General features: G+C 37.1%; 1 protein-coding gene across 9 annotated transcripts in view; it reads left to right on the top strand.

Annotated features, from left to right (window-relative positions):
• PIKFYVE (phosphoinositide kinase, FYVE-type zinc finger containing) overlaps positions 1–9829 on the top strand; it is a gene marked incomplete at its 3' end in the record, with an annotated part of 76324 nt that extends 66495 nt beyond the window's left edge. For 7 of the 9 annotated variants that reach the window (XM_082630707.1, XM_082630706.1, XM_082630709.1 and 4 more), the window contains 9 exons: positions 72–169; positions 1818–1982; positions 3360–3419; positions 4102–4278; positions 5065–5168; positions 6078–6206; positions 7305–7566; positions 8209–8283; positions 8836–9829. In XM_082630707.1, coding sequence (XP_082486833.1) covers positions 72–169; positions 1818–1982; positions 3360–3419; positions 4102–4278; positions 5065–5168; positions 6078–6206; positions 7305–7566; positions 8209–8283; positions 8836–8951 — 1186 coding nt within the window. Of the gene's footprint in view, positions 1–71; positions 170–1817; positions 1983–3359; positions 3420–4101; positions 4279–5064; positions 5191–6077; positions 6207–7304; positions 7567–8208; positions 8284–8835 lie in introns of those variants that run through there. The other 2 variants (XM_082630708.1, XM_082630710.1) reach the window with 2 other exon arrangements.
• Between the last annotated feature and the right edge of the window lie 9862 nt (positions 9830–19691).

The raw sequence follows: 19691 nt of genomic DNA, 5'->3' as shown, positions 1-19691 counted from the left end.
AGGAATTAGAGTACTTGCTATTTTGTGTCTGAATCATATAAAACCAACTTTTCTTTTGTTTTTCATTTTAGTACTTTAGACAGCAGACCAAAGAGTAGCAGCCCTATTAGATTACCTGAGATCAGTGGAGGACAGACAAACCGTACAGCAGAAGTAGAACCACAACCAAGTAAGATTACAAATGGAGAAGTAATTCCTAGTTTTGTTTGTAATTGTGGTTTGAAGAAGAAAACTCATTAAATAAGAAATGCCATCTGGCAAGGATATATTACTTCTGGTCTTTGAAATACAGTATGGATATAAAATTTTTTGTATATCTTCTTTTGTACATATTTCACTTTTCTTTGATTCTTACCTTAAGTTTATTGAATTTGAAACTCCTAGAAACTCATAGGTCTATGCAAAAAGAAGCAGAATCTGCCTTCCTGGCTAGAGCTTTCAGTTTAAAGCATATAACTGAAGAAATATAACAGCAGTTTTTGCATGTTTGTTTGTTTTTGTAGCATTGTTGGCATTGTGAAAAGAACTTTTCATGTATTGTCTCCTTTAATTCCCATAATAACCCCGTAAGAGTTATTTGATATATCTCCATTTTTCAGAAAGTAAGTTAAGACTTAGATAATGCAATTTGCTGAAGGTTACACAAGTAATGGGGAGCTGGGATTTGAACTTGGATCTCTTTGACTTTGTCAGTCAGGAATATTCACTACAAGTAGCAGAAAACTCAAGTGACTATTGGGTCTTGAATGACAGTTTATTTTTCTAAGATAGCAACTGCAGGTAGACAGTTGCTAGCATTGGTTCAGCTACTCAGCATTGTCATGACAACATAGGGGTAGTTTCTCTTTGATTCTCTTAAGTTTTACTTATGGTCAAAAATGTCCCATTTAATCTCTGCATTTGAGGCAGAAGGAAGGGAGGTACAAGGTGCAACTGTTCTCTTTTATTGGGAAATTCCCTTCCCCCTTCAATCTCATTGGTTAGAAGTGAGTCTCATGGCCACCCTTTCCTGCAAAGGAGACTGAGAAAGTGGTAAGCAGCATTGTCCTGGTTGGCTTACATAAATCATGATTCATTTCCTGGGACTCTACACATTGCTGCCTCAAACAAAACTGGAGTTCTGTTAGCAAGGAACAAAGTGGGATTGGATATTAAGGAGGCCATAATGGTGTCTGCTGCCCTAAGTAAGCACTTCATGATCGACATTTGATGTGGGTTTTGTTAATGGTAAATGTACAAGATTAGGATCATATGTATTAGTGATATGATGAAGCTCAAAACTAAGAATAAAAGTATAGAGCAAGCTTTAGTGATATTTTTGGTCATCCTGTACTACTTATTTTTGAAAAATGCTAAAACTAAAATTGTATGTTTTGCTCTGTTGAAATGTAGGAAGACACATGATATAAAAACCTTTAACTTTGACGCATTGTAGCTTGGAATACTGTTTTGTATTAGTTGAATTAACTATACTGTGATACTGTAAGAACCCAGCCCTAACTTAATCTTGTTGCTTAAGATATTCTGACAGCCTTGGAAAGATATTTTTAAAAGGCCTTCTATATAATTTCTCACATTTTGGTATATAGCTATCTGAACATTGCTCTTCTTTTATGTTTCTGACAATAAGAGTGCTTGACTGCCCCCTAAAGATCCCATAAAACATGTGGAATAATAATCTGTGCAAATAAAACTATCAGTGTTACTCATATTTATTACTCTCATATAATGGTTACTGCTAACAAAGGAATGAGTTGAAAATTTTTATTTTTCTACCTGCAGTGACCTGTACTTAATATGTTACCTCTTATTTTTAGCCAAAAAGGCTTCTGGAATGTTGTCCTTCTTCCGAGGGACAGCAGGGAAAAGCCCTGATCTCTCTTCCCAGAAGAGAGAGACCTTACGTGGAGCAGATAGTGCTTACTACCAGGTTGGGCAGACGGGCAAGGAGGGAACGGAGAATCAAGGCATTGAGCCTCAAGGTGTGTTAAAGGAGACCAAATGTGCTTATTCTAGGTTTCAATTTACTTATTTTAGTTGGTTATGTTCCTTATAGCTTGAAGTAGATGCTTCTATTGCTGAGACCAGGGCATTCCCTCTCTTCTCACACCTTGGTGGGGGTAGAGTGGGAAAAGCATGGTGCTTGGAGGATCCAACTGGTTTCAGATGTCATTGCTATCACTTACTGTGTGGTGGAATCAGAAATCCTTACTTTCTGTACTCGTAAACTAGAAAAGCAGTGTCTTCCAAGGTTTACTGGGTTTACTGAGGACTAAGTGACATTTTACATGTAAAACGTCTGTCTCACTATGTAGCTCACAGTATATATTCAAATGTTTTCATCCCACTACCCCTTCAGACGTTTCCTTTCTTTTCCAGTCTCTGTAAAGTGGAAGCTGTTGATACCCACCTTCATTTGGATATTTAAAAAATATATCTACCTGATTGTGTTTGAATACAGGGTTATTAGACCAGGAGTTGGCAAACTATGCTGACCTGTCTTTGTTAATAAAGTTGTGTTGGAACACAGGCACACCCTTTCATTTACTTACTGTCTGGCTGTTTTTGCATTATATTGGCAAGTTGAGTAGTTGCAACTGAGTAAAATACTTACCACCTGGCCCTTTACAGGAATAGTTTGGCAACCCCTGGGTTAGATCATGAATTATTAGTTTAAAAAATAGGAACTGCATGGTAAGTTTTCATCAGTAATTAAGATATGCGTTAAGTATTCTATAGGCTGCTATTGGGCTGTGATCCTTGGAAGGCATTGGTGCTTTGAAAAAAATAATTTTGAAATGTGAAACTTAGTGGATGACTTGTTCTTCTAGATATTAAAATGTATCACAACTCTGCAATAATTAGAGTGGATCTGGCAGTAGGTTTGCCAGACAAATCAGTCAAATAAAAAAATAGCTCTGAAGTAGAGACTAGTATATTTTCTATATTGTACATATATCTTAGTATATGATAAAGAAAGCATCTCAGACTATTGGGGAAGCATTATTCCATACACAGGGAAAACTGGTCATAAACTCTGGTAAAGAAGCCACAGAAAGTTGTGATGTTAGAGCTGAGTTATTTTTTTGCTATCATAGAGATTACTTAACTATAAGAAAAATTATTCTTCAATCCGAATTCTCTGATTTTTAATCTAAAAACTGATCTTTCAAAAGGTACATAGAGTTTTATTGTAATTTATACAGTTAATTGTATACATGATGCTTGCTTGAGAGTGACTTGACTAGGATATCATGAATTGACTTGTTTTTAGTATTATATCAGGGGGAAAAGAACAGACAAAATGACCTGATAACTATCTAAAACTTTGGCTTTACTAATGATGTTAAATCTTTTAGATGAAGTAGATGGAGGAGATACACAGAAGAAACAACTCACAAATCCTCATGTGGAGCTCCGTAAGTATGAGATAAATACCTTTGGTTTGGGGACCAGGACTATAATTGAGCAAACTCCATTATTTGAAGCTTCCAGCTTCTCACTAGATAAATATTCTACTTCTTGAAATGAATATTAAGTCTGTGTACTGATGAACATTTGTTTAGTCTAAATTTAGTTTATAAAATATACATTATTTGATTTAGAAGGAAATTTATAAATTTAATTAAAATTATAATTTAGTTTATAAATTATAATTTAATGCAATGTCTGATGCTTAAATAATTACTTTTTGTGTAATCTGGAGCCACAGAGCCTTAATAAGGCATCTAGAATTGTGTGTGTACATGTGAGTGCCAAAAATTTATTATTCAGCATTATAACACTATAGAAACATTTAAGATGTAAAAGTACAATGATGAAAATACAGTAACCAGCATAAAATTAGAAATGGGTCTTATTTTCTGTTTGAGTTTTCTAGAAATATGAAGGGTGGTCATAAGATGCTCTTTAATCCTTCCTGAAGATAACTTTAACTGAATTGTGATAAACAGGGATGTAGTAGACTTAATGTGAAAAATGCTATCGTGGAGAAACGTAAATGATTGCATTTGGTGGGGGTGGGGAGTGAGCAAGAAGGAAAAGGAAAAGGTATTTCTGATCCAGAGGAGCTTTTTTTTAAAAAAACACTTCTGTTTATAGAATTTTCCGATGCCAACGCCAAGTTTTACTGTCGGCTCTACTATGCGGGAGAGTTTCATAAGATGCGAGAAGTGATTCTGGGCAGCAGCGAAGAAGATTTCATTCGTTCCCTTTCTCACTCTTCTCCGTGGCAGGCCCGAGGAGGCAAATCAGGAGCTGCCTTTTACGCGACTGAAGGTAAGTCTTTTTAATCATTTTCTAATTGAGCGGTATCCATCTTTTTCTGTCGGATAATTTATGAATCCCTTGAACTGAGGTAATACGATACTGTCTTTTTGCAAACATGTTTTTCTTTTTATGCTTGAGAGGATGAAAGAAGCATATTTAAAAGAATATATGGTGTATGGTGTGTAATGAGAGACAAATATTGATCAAATCCTTACTAAATTCTTTCTAGTCCTGAGGTTTCCAAATGTAAATAATAACAGAGAACTTCTAGAAGACTCAAAAGGTACCTCAGAGCTCATGAGAGAAAGATAAAAATAGAAACATTTGACCTGAAAACCAGAAGGCCAAGTTCTTAACCTACAAAGTTTTACAGAAGATCATGACCATTTTTATTTCACATTCCATTTTTCATACTCACTGAAAGCAAAATTATTTGAGAAAATGCATCAGGAAAGATGTGCTAGATAAGAACTTTCATAACTGTTACTTATTGGATTCAACGAAGGAATTTATAACATTTTACTTGGCAGTTAAAAAAAAATAGATCATTTAGCTATGACGTCAGGTGTGGTACTGTCGAAAGTAGAGGTTTCTTGACTATATAAATCCTCAGAAGCCCTTCCAAACCTTCAATTACTTGAGAACTGTGTTCTGATCAAAATCTTCTCAGTGGTGTCAGAAAATATCCCTTAAAAATATGAAGCAAACAAATCATTTGGGATTTTTAGAATGATTTATTTTGGAATACCTCAGTAAATACTGCAATTGAATAAACATGAAATGTTTGCCTTTTAGATGATAGATTCATTTTGAAGCAAATGCCTCGTCTGGAAGTCCAGTCTTTCCTTGACTTTGCACCACACTACTTCAATTATATTACAAATGCCGTTCAACAAAAGGTAGAAACCCAAACCTTGATCTGTAAGTTTACTGGGCTTTTTCACATCCTGAGAGTCCTAATGGCAGTTTTCTCCGTGGTGATATGTGAACAGAACATGACTAGATCTCTGCTATGCTATTGAGGTGTGGTAGAATGCAGGGATTTCAAACTCTTTTTCCTACATATATATATAGACAGAGATTACCCACTTGTCATGAAGCAGTGACCCTCCCGTGAGTATGAAAGAGTCACATAGATTTTTTTTTCCATTTATGGGTTTATTGCCTATTATTGGAGAAATTATGTCATAATAAAATTTGTGAGTTTGAGAAATTGAAAACGATTACCCTTTGGGAGAATGTTAAAGATCTAATAATTTTGTTGGCATTGCTGCTTTACTTGCTGCATAGATTCAAAGGTTTGAGTTGTTTTAAGGTCCTCTGACTGATCATATTAATAGAAAATCATGTTTGGGTGATACATGAATAATCCAGATATTGGTATTAAATTATAAATAATCCTTTTGAAAAATTGAAGTATAGTTGATTTACAATATCAGTTTCAAGTGTACAGCATAGCGATTTGGTATTTTTGCAGATTATACTTCATTGTAAGTTGTTACAAGATAATGGCTATAATTCCCTGTGTATATAATGTATCTTTATTGCTTATCTGTTTGATACAGAGTAGTTTATTAATCTCATTCAAAAAATTTGTCCCTCCCCCATTCCCTTTCCCTTTTGGTAACCACAAGCTTGTTTTCTATATCTAAGTCTGTTTCTGTTTTGCATGTACATTCATTTGTGTTACTTTTAGATTCCACATATAAGTGATATCATACAGTATTTATCTTTCACTGACTTATTTCACTAAGCATAATATTCATAAGTAGTCCTTTTTGATAAGAGTTTACTTTTTTCTTGATTAGAGGCCCACTGCATTGGCCAAGATTCTTGGAGTTTACAGAATAGGTTATAAGAATTCCCAGAACAACACTGAGAAGAAGCTAGATCTCCTTGTCATGGAAAATCTTTTCTATGGGAGAAAGATGGCACAGGTAAGCATACTGGACTATGCAGAGCATTTAGCTAGCATTTACCCTTTGTATTTCTGGTTCCTGAACATAATGAATCAGAGAGTAACATGATATTTGATAGTAAATATTAAACTTTAGTTACTAGGCAAAATTTAACTTTTGAGTTATTGAACCCTGTAGGAAGGAATAAAGAAGAATATTGTGGACTGATCCTAAAATTTAACATATCCAACATCCTAGAAACACAGAATTATAGAAAAAGAAGGCAGATGCAACATAACAGTTTTAAACATGAAGAAACTGAGGCTCAGAGACATTGAGTACTTTATCAAAGTCACACAGCTATGCCTAGAACTCAGGTTGGTCTAGATTCTAGAATAGTACTCGTCAATGTGCTGGTCCTTGAACCGTTTCCAGTCCGTGGTGAGATAAGAGCTTGTACTAATCAATAGAATGTAATTTAATGCACTGCTTTCTTCATCGAGAATGTCTTGCTATGGCAGAAGCATCTGCTGTACTAAATTGTGGGTTTAATGATGTAATTGATTTACATTCTGGCACTAGCCTCTCTGTCGTCATGAGCCAGGAAAGCCTGTCTAGCAGTGGTCTGTCGAATAACACTTCAGGTCGCACTGGTCTAGTACCCAAGTCCCTGACTTTTGAGTGCGTTGCTTTTCCTAATGCCCAGAAATTCCTAGAGATATGCTGTTGCTTCTACATTGTCCTAAGTAATTGCAGTTTTGGTATCAATACTTAAAGTTTCCTCTGAATGTTTGCATCTGTTTTTTAAACTGCTTTATGATTCAACAATGTATTTTTGGAGTTACTTGTTAATGTTTCTTAGAGTTGATTAAATGGGTCAGTATATTTCTGAAATATTTCAATAAATGAGTACCTAGCTATTAATTTCATATGATACAATTACATCACCATGTGTTTTACGTATTATACAATTACAGTGTATGCATTTAGTGACTTATATAAGTTAATTAGGTTTTAAAATTAAATTTTAAAGTGTTTATAACAGTAGTGGCTACAAGGAAGCTTTCTGCCTTTTTAATTTAATTAACCATTTGTAACAACTCACACATAAATGACAGAGAGTTTTCTTTCTGCTAGGTTTTTGATTTGAAGGGTTCACTTAGGAATCGAAATGTAAAAACCGATACCGGGAAAGAGAGTTGTGATGTAGTCCTGCTGGATGAAAATCTCTTAAAGATGGTTCGAGACAACCCTCTGTATATCCGTTCTCATTCCAAAGCTGTGCTGAGAGCCTCAATCCGTAGCGACTCCCACTTCCTTTCTAGCCACCTCATTATAGATTATTCTTTGCTGGTTGGGCGAGATGATACCAGCAATGAGCTGGTAGTTGGAATTATAGGTAAGTTGATGAGTATGCCTTATGTATAGTTCATGATTGAAGCCAGAGTAAAATTTGAAGACTATCTGGTCTAGTAATAGCTTATTGAATAATTTCACAAACTTTCATTTGAAATTTTAAAAATAATAGTTTTTCTGTTCTGGTACTTTTTATTCAGGTTCCTCATTTCCCTTTTCATTATTTTTACCAAAAATATCTGTATTCAAAAGTCACTTGAGGTCTTCCCTGCTGGCGCAGTGGTTGAGAGTCCACCTGCTGATGCAGGGGACACGGGTTTGTGCCCCAGTCCGGGAAGGCCCCACATGCCGTGGAGCGGCTAGGCCCGTGAGCCATGGCCGCTGAACCTGCGCATCCGGAGCCTGTGCTCCGCAACGGGAGAGGCCACAACAGTGAGAGGCCCGCGTATCGCAAAAAAAAAAAAAAAAATAGTCACTTGAAGATGAAGCCCTATGAGGTTTTTATGAGGATTAAATGAATTAATATGGTAAAAACCCTTAGGACAGTCCCTGGCATATTGTCCGCACCTGCAGTATTGCCAGCACTCAGTAACTGTTGTAGAAGTAATAGTAATGGTAATTATGGTTGTCATCTGCTTATATTTATTAAGAGAACCTTTACTGCTAATCTCGCCCCCTGCAACAGATTATATCCGAACATTTACATGGGACAAAAAGCTTGAGATGGTTGTGAAATCAACAGGAATTTTAGGAGGACAAGGTGAGCAGAATTTTTGTTCTGTTTACTCTTTAAACTGTTCTCATTATCTTCCTCATCAGTTAACATATACTAAATGGATACTTAAAAAAAAAAATCTAAAACTTAAGTGGTTATCTTTGATTTTATCATCATTTCCAAGGTGATCAAATAATAATGGGAATTGTTTAGGTGGCGAAATATGGGGTTTTAAATTTGTGTTAAGATGCCAGAGGTTCTCAAAATGATAAGTTAAAAAGGCCAGAAGTTCTGAACAGGAGGTTGTCCTGAATTAACACTTGAAATCCTCTAAGTTCTCTGAGAGCTGCCAGCGCCATTTGTGCTTTTAGACATCTCTCATCTCTAAGCAAGAGCGTCTTTTAAAAAAAAAAAAAAAAAAACTCCTGCCAAGAACGACCTGTCCCATGTCATGTGGCACAGTGAACACCCTCCCTCCTTTCTGAGCCCGCCATGGCATTTTATGTCTGTTTACGTGAAAGAACATAGCCGTTGAAGTCAGTTGTCTTATCAGTTATGTAACAGCTTCCTTTTCCCTCTTCTCTTTAATAATCCTAGGTAAAATGCCAACGGTGGTCTCTCCAGAGTTGTATAGGACCAGATTTTGTGAAGCAATGGACAAGTATTTCCTGATGGTACCAGACCACTGGACAGGCTTGGGTCTGAACTGCTGAAACAAAGCACATATTTTGAAATGGACCAGGAAGAAAAGGGGCCTGGAACCAAGGACTAAAAATAAGCTACATATTTTATTCCTTCATCACATTCACCACTGTATGGAAAGCCCTTTCAGTTCTGCAGCTGTGGAGGCCTGAAGGGTTAAAACTCCATGGATTTGCACTTTGGTTTTTGATACCTACAAATGAGCTATCCATAGGCTGGGACGCTGCATGAACATTTTGTTCACTTAGCTGAAATCTAGGCACATTTCAAAGGGCTGAGGACAAATGTATGGTTAAGAGATGAGATAGGGTGAAAAAATGGGTTGTCATATTTGCTAACAATCCTGTTGAGAAAACAGTGTCTCATAGATTATGACTCTCCCAGCATCATATTGGACAGATTCTTTACCTAGAAAGCATTTGTAGAGCTGGTGAATTTGTTTTGTGTTTCTTTTGTAACAATTTAATGTTACCTCTTATCAGAATTTCTGAAACCTTAAAAAAATCCTGAATTATTTTATTAGTGGCCAGTTAAACAAACAGATTGATGCAATCTATTCTTGTTTTACTGAGGAATTTGACTTAAATTGAGAATCCTGTCATGTTCTGTATCTTGCCCTGTTTTCAAGTGTGTTTGATATTTTTCAAGTTCTGTCTCTACTTGTCTGTGGGTGACAGGAGGCTACAGCCATTAACTTTAAGCCTTTTTTCTGGAGCTGTTTTTTTTTTTTTTTTTTTTTTTTTTTTTTTTTTTTCCGTACGCGGGCCTCTCACTGTTGTGGCCTCTCCCGTTGCGGAGCACAGGCTCCGGATGCGCAGGCTCAGCGGCCATGGCTCACGGGCCCAGCCGCTCCGCGGCATATGGGATCCTCCCAGACCGGGGCACGAACCCGTATCCCCTGCATCGGCAGGCGGACTCTCAACCACTGCGCCACCAGGGAGGCCCTGGAGCTGTTTTTTTAAGCTTGTTCACAGCTTTTGTTCAAGTAATATGCTGAACTGCACTTGTCTACACATGCTCATACTCTAGGTTTTTCTCCCACTTTCAGGGAGACATTAGTAAATTAGTCTACAGTGACTAAATCCCCAAAGGGATAATTATTAATGAAGGGTTTTTTTTTAATATAAAAATAAATTAGGCCTGATCCAATAAATTGGGTGAGGGAAGCACTTGCTTTATTTTTTATAAAGGTAAAGTATCCTTTTCAATGTAACTAGCAATTTATGTGGCATCTATAAAATTAAGAAGTTTCCAGTATGGACATCCCTGTTTTCTAACTTTCTGTACCAGTTTCTAGGCCAGTTCTGACTCTTGAGAAATGTTAACAGTTAAGATATTCTTAGTGAGAAACTTATTGTTTACTAGAGTTTTTGTTTATTTAAAAAGTGATCAGAAGTATACTAAACTGTCTTTGAGGAAATAACACAACCCCGAATATTTTCTCTTGGTTTCTTTCCCGTAATAAGGATAATTTGGGGTTTGTAAAGTTTTAAGGATTCCCCTCTTTTCAGGCTTCCTATAGTAGCACGTTTCTATTGCAACTTTCACATAAGAAAGAAATCTGGTTACATTCCAATTACAGAGACTAAGTATGTAAAATAGGAACATTTTGGAAAGTTTGCTCGAGAAAACAAAAGCATTAGTTTGGTGATTGGTGCTTATTAGAAACATGGTTTGTTCTGTACTAGAAACAAACTGACCAAGGACTCACTGCTGATCTGATGATAAGCACTTTTTTCTTTTTTAACATGTGATGTGCCTTTTGAAAACGTACAGAACAATGACGATTTTAGTTTTGACATCAAAGGCCAGTAAAGGAGTTGTACAGGGCTGAAAGATGTGGAACATTATTCACTTCTCATGTGTCAGGAACATGGATTTTGCATCTCATATTGAATGCAAACATATTTTTCATCTGTTTATTTTTTCTGTCAGGAGACTTAGGGTTATTTATCCTGTCCATTTCCCTCACCCCAGTCAGGAGCACTTCCAGGGGCAGATGTCTTCCCGCAGCTGTGATCACGTTGTTTCAGTCTCAGTACCACGTGTATAGCTTGAATGCTCCATTGGAATAGCTCTTGACAATAATGTGTCATGTTGATTTTGTTTTCCTTGCCCATGACTTGAAGAACCGATTTTTTTTTAAAGTACTGCTGCTGCTTAGGTAATTTTGTGGCTAAAAAAAATTCCAATATGATATAATCTGAAACAATATTTGTTGCCTTGCAAGGGTGATCTGTCCTTTTAAAACTGTCTTAATGAAGGGGACATATAAAGTTTAATTTGTTTTGAGTGGTAGAACTATGTACCCGGCCTCTTGCTGCTCTTGTTTAGGCCACTACCAGATACATAAGGCTTTTCAAATACTGTGTACTCAGTGTCAGGCACTGAATGGCTGTTTACCTCTCTTGAATTCCCTCTTGAGGCCTGGAGAACCTTGATGATGATAAGTTAAGAACGAGGAAGAAATCTTAATACTTTCTTCTTTAGAATAAAAACATGAATTCTGAGAATAATTGATAGCACAAGAAAGCTATGTGAACATGTTGCATTGTATAAAAATCTTATTTATAAATGTGAAGTGTTTTGATGCCATCAAAACTTTATTTAAAAATAAAAAAATTCGCTTTTTTCTTACCCAAGCCTAAGAAAAATAAGGGGAATAAGCTGTTGCAAGCCCTTTTGTAGTCTATTGAATATTTTAAATTTATAGATATTCAAATTTTCCTACAGAATGTCCTACTTATAATTTTTTCCTTGATCCAGCAGTGAGTGGTTTTCTAGCTTTGGCCTTTATTGGGTATTGTAAATAGTAGGGTTGTATTGTTTTTTGTGGCATCAGCTTCTCCTTGGCTTTTTACCCATTAGTGTCGTGGGCTTGTATAAAACTGCTGAGGAAAGTAATCTACCTGTATAGAAAGTTTGCTTAGCTGGCAGAGTGAAAACCCTTGCGAATGAGCCTGGTGGTGAAATAGATCAGGCCATTCATTATTCCTCAAGTGTTAACATACTGACTTAAGCAGTATTCAAACCATCTAGTGCAATGCCTTTTTTGTTTGTTTTTGTAACACGGGTGCAGTTGTATTTTAGAAAAATAAAAATTACAATCATGAGCAGTTTTATTAATGCTCTGCTTGTTTTGTAAAAAATGTATATTACGTCTTTGACAGGTTTAATTTTAACTAGAGAAATGACATTGTAAATCAGAATAGCCTCTTTTAATTTAATATGAAAAATTCAATTAACAATATTGAAAATACTTAATGTATTATATTGTATATATTTCTCTACTTTGGTTCTAGCTGTTTTATATGATTGACATGTTATTTATGAGATAAAACTGCCTTGACCTTTTGGAGACTTATACTGTAAAAAGAGGACTTACAATAAACTGAGAATCAACTTCACTTGGTTTTGAATCTGCTTGAGGAAATTAAGAGGAGATGGAGTTGGTGCCCCTGGCCCAGCAGTGTTGTCTTCTGTTCATTCTCTCCCCCTTCCGACAGGAGAATTGAAGTCTTTCTCCAGTAAATAACCTTCCTCTTTAGGTCTCAGAAAGCGGGTGCTAAATCCTTGGGTTCACTTTGCCCAGTATGGGCCTGGCCTTTTCTGTCCTCCCGCCTCTCTTCAGTTCTGTGTTTCTGCTTTCCTTATGGGGCGCTCTAGAAAGCTTGGCCTTGCCCATCGGGGAATGGCTGAGTCCACCTGGAGGGCAGCCTTCACTATTAGTTGTTCCCACCCTTCACAGGATCCCTGAAGTGGATCCAATGTGCTGCAACCCGCAGCTGTAAGCACAGTGACTCCCACTCACCGTGCCCAGACTCACAGGGCGAAAGTGAGAACTGCTGGACAGAGGGGATGGCCTCTGTGCCTAGGGATGCCCAGGCGGCCTGTCTCTGCTCCCTCTCAACCCCCAACAGTGGTGGAAAAGGCGTATATAGTACCAGTTTTCTGTCCCCACTATCTTGACGTCTCTTGTGTCAGAAATTAATTACTTATAAAATTCCTGGGTTAACGCTAAAAGAGACTTTTTTAAAATTTATTTATTTATTTTTGGCTGTGTTGGGTCTTCGTTGCTGCACGCGGGCTTTCTCTAGTTGCGGCAGGTGGGAACTACTCTTTGTTGTGCTGCTCAGGCTTCTCATTGCGGTGGCTTCTCTTGTTGCGGATCGTGGGCTCTAGGTGCACGGGCTCAGTAGTTGTGGCATGTGGGCTCAGTAGTTGTGGCGCACGGGCTTAGTTGCTCCGTGGCATGTGGGATCTCCTGAACCAGGGCTTGAATGTCCCCTGCGTTGGCAGGTGGATTCTTAACCACTGTGCCACCAGGGAAGTCCCTAAACCTATTATTTTTAATTACAGAAAAGAAATTAAAAATTATCATCTTAATTGTTTTTAAGCATGTACTTCAGAAGTGTTACATTGCACAATACATCTCCAGAACTTTTTCTTCTGGCAAACACTGAAAGTATACCCATTAACTCTTTCTTCCCCCTCGCCCGAGCTCGTGGTAACCACCACAGTCTACTTTCCATTACCATGAATTTGACTACTTTAGATTTGTCCTTGTAAGTGAAATCATGCAGTATTTGTCTTTTTGTAACTGGCTTTTGTCACTTAGCATAATGTCCTCAACGTTCATCCTTGTTGTAGCATTTCCTTACTTTTTTTAAGGTTGAAATGTATTCCATTGTGTGTATGTTGCTACATTTTCTTTTATTCATCAATGGACATTTAGATTACTTCCACCTCCTGGCTATTATGAATAATGCTTCTATGAACATGGTAGTGCAAATATGTCTTCAAATTCCTTTAAAAATTCTTTTGGGTAAATACAGAGAAGTGGGATTGCTGGATCATATGGTGGTTCTATTTTTTAACGTTTTGAGGAAACTTCATACTGTTTCCCACAGTAGCACTATTTTACAATCCCATCAACAGTGCACAAGTGTTCCAATTTCTCCACATCCTCTCCAATGCTTATCTATTTATTTATTTATTTTGATGGTAGGCATCCTGATGAGCGTGACATAATATTGTGGTATTGATTTGCATTTCTCTGATGTCTAGTGATGTTGAGTGTATTTTCATATGCTTTTTGGTCATTTAAGTATTATCTTTGGAGAAATGTCCAAATGTTTTGGCCACTTTTTAATCGGGTTACTTGATTTTTTTTTTTGTTGAATTGTAGGAGTTCTTTATATATTCTTGATATTAACACCTTATCAGGTATATGATTTGCTGATATTTTCTCTCATTCCATTGGTTGCCTTTTTTTTTTTTTTTTCCGGTACACAGGCCTCTCTTAGTTAATCTAGCTAAGGGATTGTTAATTTTGTTGATCTTTCCAAAAAACCAACTGTTAGTTTCTTGGATATTTTTTCCTATTGTGTTTCTATTCTCTATTTTGTTTATCTCTGCTCTAATCTTTATTATTTCATTCCATCTGCTAACTTTGGGTTTAGTTTGTTCTCCTTTTTCTAGTTCCTTGAGGTATAAAGTTAGGTTATTGATTTGAGATCTTTCTTTTTTAATGTACATATTTACACCTGTGAACTTCCCTCTTAGTTCTTCTTTCACTGCATCCCTTAAGTTTTGGTATGTTGTGTTTACATTTTCACTTATCTTGAGATTTTTTTCTAATCTCTTGTGATTTCTTCTTTGATCTTTTGGTTGGTCAAGAATGTGTTGTTTAATTTTCACATATTTGTGAAATTTCTAGTTTTCCTACTGTTATTGATTTGTCATTTCATTCCATTGTGGTTGGTAAAGATACTTGGTATGATTTCATTCTTGTTAACAATTTATGCCCCCGAAGAAGATTTTTGTTCCAGAACATGTATACTGATGTCTTAGGCCAAAACAAAAGAGAAGAAAGATGAGGCAGAGATCAAAGTAAAGTGATTTGAAACTGATAGTCATGAGTGAGATATATGAGCAAATCACCAGTTGCTGCCCTAGGAATTTCTTCTGATATCTTCACCTTACTGAAAGAAGTTAAAAAATTTTTTAATTAAGAAATTTTTTAAACTTTATATCTTCTCCTGATTTGTTAAATTGAAAATAAAATTTATGAAAAGATAATTTTACTGTAGTCAGTGTCCTTTAATGCATCTTTGGAGTTAGGTGTCTTGAATTTGGCCCTGATTGGTTGTTGTTTGCTATTACTCAAAAATTTTTCAAATTTGCCACAATATGTGTGGCGGGGTGTAAACTTTTAACTGTATAAATTTTCACCTTTAAGACATTGTTTGCACTTATGTGGCTTTTAGCAAGGTGCCATAAAAGCTGACCTCGCTCACGTTGGTGGAGGAAGATATTTTCAGGGAAATTGCTAGGGTCAAGAATGGACCAAAATGAGGTTGCAGTAGTGAGCAGTGGCCAGTGGAGGGCTCTGAAGTATCACTACTTGATCTTAAGATTTACAGATCTGCTTGGCAGAGCAGTATGAAGCCGTTAGAGGGACCAGTGGGACTCGGGGAACCCAAGTCCCCCAAATCTTTGCCAGAGTCCTAAGTTATTCTTTTACAAGAGTGCGTTAAATCTTAGAATATATAGTTTTCATATGGAGGTTTAAGTTGGAAATAGTTTAATATTTTTTACTGAGTATAATTCTTTTTTTTTTTTTTTTGTGGTATGTGGGCTTTCCACTGCTGTGGCCTCTCCCGTTGCGGAGCACAGGTTCCGGATGCGCAGGCTCAGCAGCCATGGCTCACGGGCCCAGCTGCTCCGCGGCATGTGGGATCTTCCCAGACCGGGGCACGAACCCGTGTCCCCTGCATCGGCAGGCGGACTCTCAACCACTGCGCCACCAGGGAAGCCCCATTGGTTGCCTTTTGATTCTATTGATTGTATCCTCTGATGCACAAACGTTTTTAAGTTTGATGTAGTGCCATTGGTCTACTTTTATTTTTGTTTCCTGTGCTTTTGGTGTCATATCCAGAAATCATGCCAAATCTCATATCTTGAAACTTTTCCCCTGTTTTCTTCTAGGAATTTTATAGTTTTAGGTCTTACATTTAGGTCTTTATCCCATTTTGAGCTAATTTTTGTATGTGGTGTAAACTAAGGGTCCAACTTCATTCTTTGGCACTTGGATATCCAGTTTTCCTAACACCATTTGGTAAAGATACTGTCCTTTCCCAATTGAGTGGTCCTTATCAAAGATCATTTGACTGTATAAACAAGGGTTTATTTCTGAACTCTCTATTCTATCCCATTGGTCTATGTATCTATCTTTATGCCAGTACCATGTTATTTTGATTATTATAGCTTTGTAGTATGTTTTAAAATAAGGACGTGTGAGATCTCTCTCCAACTTTATTTTTCTTTTCCAAAATTGTTTTGGCTATTTTGGGTCCTTTGAGATTCTAGAGGTGTTTTAGGGTGAATTTTTCTATCTCTGCAAAAAATGCCTTTGGCATTTTGATAGGGACTGTGTTTAGTCTGTAGATTGTGTTGAGTAATATGGACATATTAACAATATTAAATTTTCCAATTCATGAACACAAGATGCTTTTCCGTTTTTGCTCTTTAATTTCTTTCAGCAATGTTTTGTAGTTTTCAGAGTACAAGTCTTTCACCTTTTGGTTAGGTTTATTCCTAAGTATTTTATTCTTTTTGATGCTATTATAGAATTTTTTTGTTAATTTTCTTTTTGGATTGTTCATTATTAGTGTATAGAAACACAACTGATTTTTCTGTGTTGATTCTGTATCTGCAACTTTGCTGAATTTATTACTTCTAAGCTTTTTGTGTGTACTCTTTAAGGTTTTTTGTATACATTTCATTTGCAAACAGAGATCATTTTACTTCTTTCTTTTCAATTTTTGTGCCTTTCGTTTTCTTGCCTAATTGTTCTGGCTAGGACTTCTAATACTATTTTGAATGGAAGTGACAAGTGTGGGTATTCTTGCCTTGTTCCTGTCTTTAGAGCAAAAGCTCTGTTTTCACCATTGAGACTGATGTTAGCTGTGGACTTTTCATATATGACCTTTATTACGTTGAAATAGTTTTCATGTACTCCCAGTTTATTGAGTATTTTTATCATGAAGCTGTATTCACTATTGTCAGGTGCTTTTTCTGCATTGATTGAGATGATCAAGTGTTTTTTGTCCTTCAGTTAATGTGGTATATTACACTGATTGATTTTCATATGTTGAACCATCCTTGCATCCCAGGGATAAATCCCACTTCATCATGGTTGTCTGATCCTTTTAATATGCTGTTGAATTCAGTTTGCGAGTATTTTGTTGTGGATTTTTTTTTTTTTTTTTTTTTTTGCGGTATGCGGGCCTCTCACTGTTGTGGCCTCTCCCGTTGCAGAGCACAGGCTCCAGACGCGCAGGCTCAGCGGCCATGGCTCACGGGCCTAGCTGCTCCACGGCATGTGGGACCCTTCCGGACCGGGCCACGAACCCATGTCCCCTGCATCGGCAGGTGGACTCTCAACCACTGCGCCACCAGGGAAGCCCTTGCTGTGGATTTTTGCATCTATATGTTAGGAATATTGGCCTATAATTTTCTTTTCTTGTAGTGTCTTTCTCTGGCTTTGAGATCAGGGTAATGCTGCCTTCATAAAATGAGTTTGGGAGTATTTCCATCTCTTCAATTTTTTGGTGGGATTGGCATTAATTATTCTTTAAACGTTTGGTAGAATTCACCAGTTAAGCCATCTGGTCCTGATTTTTCTTTGTTGGGAGGTTTTCAATTACTGATTCAATCTCCTTACTAGTTATAGGTCTGTTCAGACTTTCTATTTCTTCATGATTTTTTCTTAGATTAACTAAGAAAAAGAAAAGACTCAAATGAGTAAAATCACAAATGAAAGATGGAACATTACAACTGATGCCACAGAAATAAAAAGGATCATAAGAGAATACTACAAACAACTATAGGCCAACAAATTGGATAACCTGGAAGAAATGGATAAATTCCTAGAAACATACAACCTGAAGCCCTGAGTGTAATTCTTTTTTCATATGATGGTAACACTAAAAGCTTTTCATTTGACAGAGCACATGCTTGATACATTTGTTGTCCATGCATCCCTGAAATAGTAGAGTCAAGGCTGTAAAAATGAGTGACTATCAGAAAAAGGGCGTTAGGAAAAACTAGAGAAATCTCAATAAAACGTGGACTTGAATTAATAATAATGTTTCAACATTGATTCATTAATTGTGACAATTGTACTTTACTAAATGTAAGACATCAATAGTAGGAGAAACAGGGTACAGGAGAAACAGGGTACAGAAATAGGAGTAGATGGAAACTGTCTATACTATCTTTGCTATTCTTCTGTAACCAACAAACAAAACAAAAACAACAAAATGAGTGATTCCACAGTGGATAGGAAGAGCCCTACCTTAGAGATGTTGATTTTAGTGAGATTAAGTTAGAAGGTCTTTTTTGTTCTTACTGTCCTATTAAAGTATTTTTTCTTTCCCCAATCCAAAGAACAAATTGCTCTACATTTTGAAGCTAAGCAAGTGAAATGAAGATACACAGTTGGGTTCTGCATCTGTGGATATGGATGGACAACTGCAAGGGACTTGAGCAACTGTGGCTTTTGGTATCTGTGGGGGGCCGGGAACCAATTCCTCACAGATAATGAGGGATGACTGCAGAGCCATTTCTGATGGCTCTCTCCCTGGCCTTGGGTAGTTTCTTCATGTATGTCAGATCAGTGCCCTGCTGTATACCCATCCTCTGCAGATCTCTGAGGCTCTCTCTCTCTGCAGCTCTCTCCTCTCTAGTACTCTGCCCTTCAAACTCAGGGTCTTGGTCTCCCTGGATTCTCAGCTCTGTCTCCTGACCCCAGGGAGTAGAACAGGATCCTTCCAGGCATAACTGGGGACAAACAGGGCTCACCTGACTTGTTTCCTCTCTCTCCAGGATTACTGTCCTTTATTGGCTAATATCTGCTGCTGTCTCAAAAGCTGCTGTTTTGTATATTTTGCCTGGTTTTCTTGATTGTTTCAAGCAGGAGGGTAAATCTGGTCCCTATTACCTCACCTTGCCCAGAAGCAGAAGGTCAAGTCAGATGAAATTTTATAACGATTTTATCTAAATGCTGTGTTGGATCATTGATACAATGTTTTCTCTGTCCAAAGTAAAAGGTAGTTCTCTATTCATTACTGTTTTAAAAATGTTTTTTAAAAATCCAGTCTCTTCTCCTAATTGAAGTCCTGTTTCTGCAACAAATTAGAATAGACAATAGCATACCAGGAAGAGAAATTTTTTTTTTTAGGAAGAGGAATTTTTAATTAGCTCAGTATGGGAAAATATGCCTTGAGCATATTTGTGACCCTATCCACAGATATATGTCATCTCCTGGACAGAGCACACTCCAGGGAGATACAACACCTGAGCCAGACTCCTGGTGTTGCCACCATCTTTGCTTTTTAGCTTCTCATCTTGAAAGTGCTGCCGCACATCGAGATTGCTCAAGAATGTCTAGATATAATTAATTGCCCTTTAGCTTATTGGTAGCAGAACTTGGTAGCTTCTTCTAGCTTTTTCCACATAGAATTTGATTGTCATTTCTGCTGCTAACTTGCCACTTCATCCAGGAAAAACCCATCTGGCAGCTGCAGCCCCCCAGACTGACAGTCATCGTCCCCTCCAGTAATATCACTTAAAGGGCCAAACGACAACATGATATCACTGAAGAGCTACTCCTTAGGGGAATGCAGTTCAAGCTGCTTCCAGAAGCGTACACCTCAGCATTCTGGAAATGATTCCTTTAGTAAATT

This window comes from Mesoplodon mirus, assembly GCF_964341445.2.
Source record: "Mesoplodon mirus genome assembly, chromosome: 8".
NCBI lineage: Eukaryota > Metazoa > Chordata > Mammalia > Artiodactyla > Ziphiidae > Mesoplodon > Mesoplodon mirus.
This window is presented reverse-complemented; position numbering and strand designations above follow the sequence as displayed.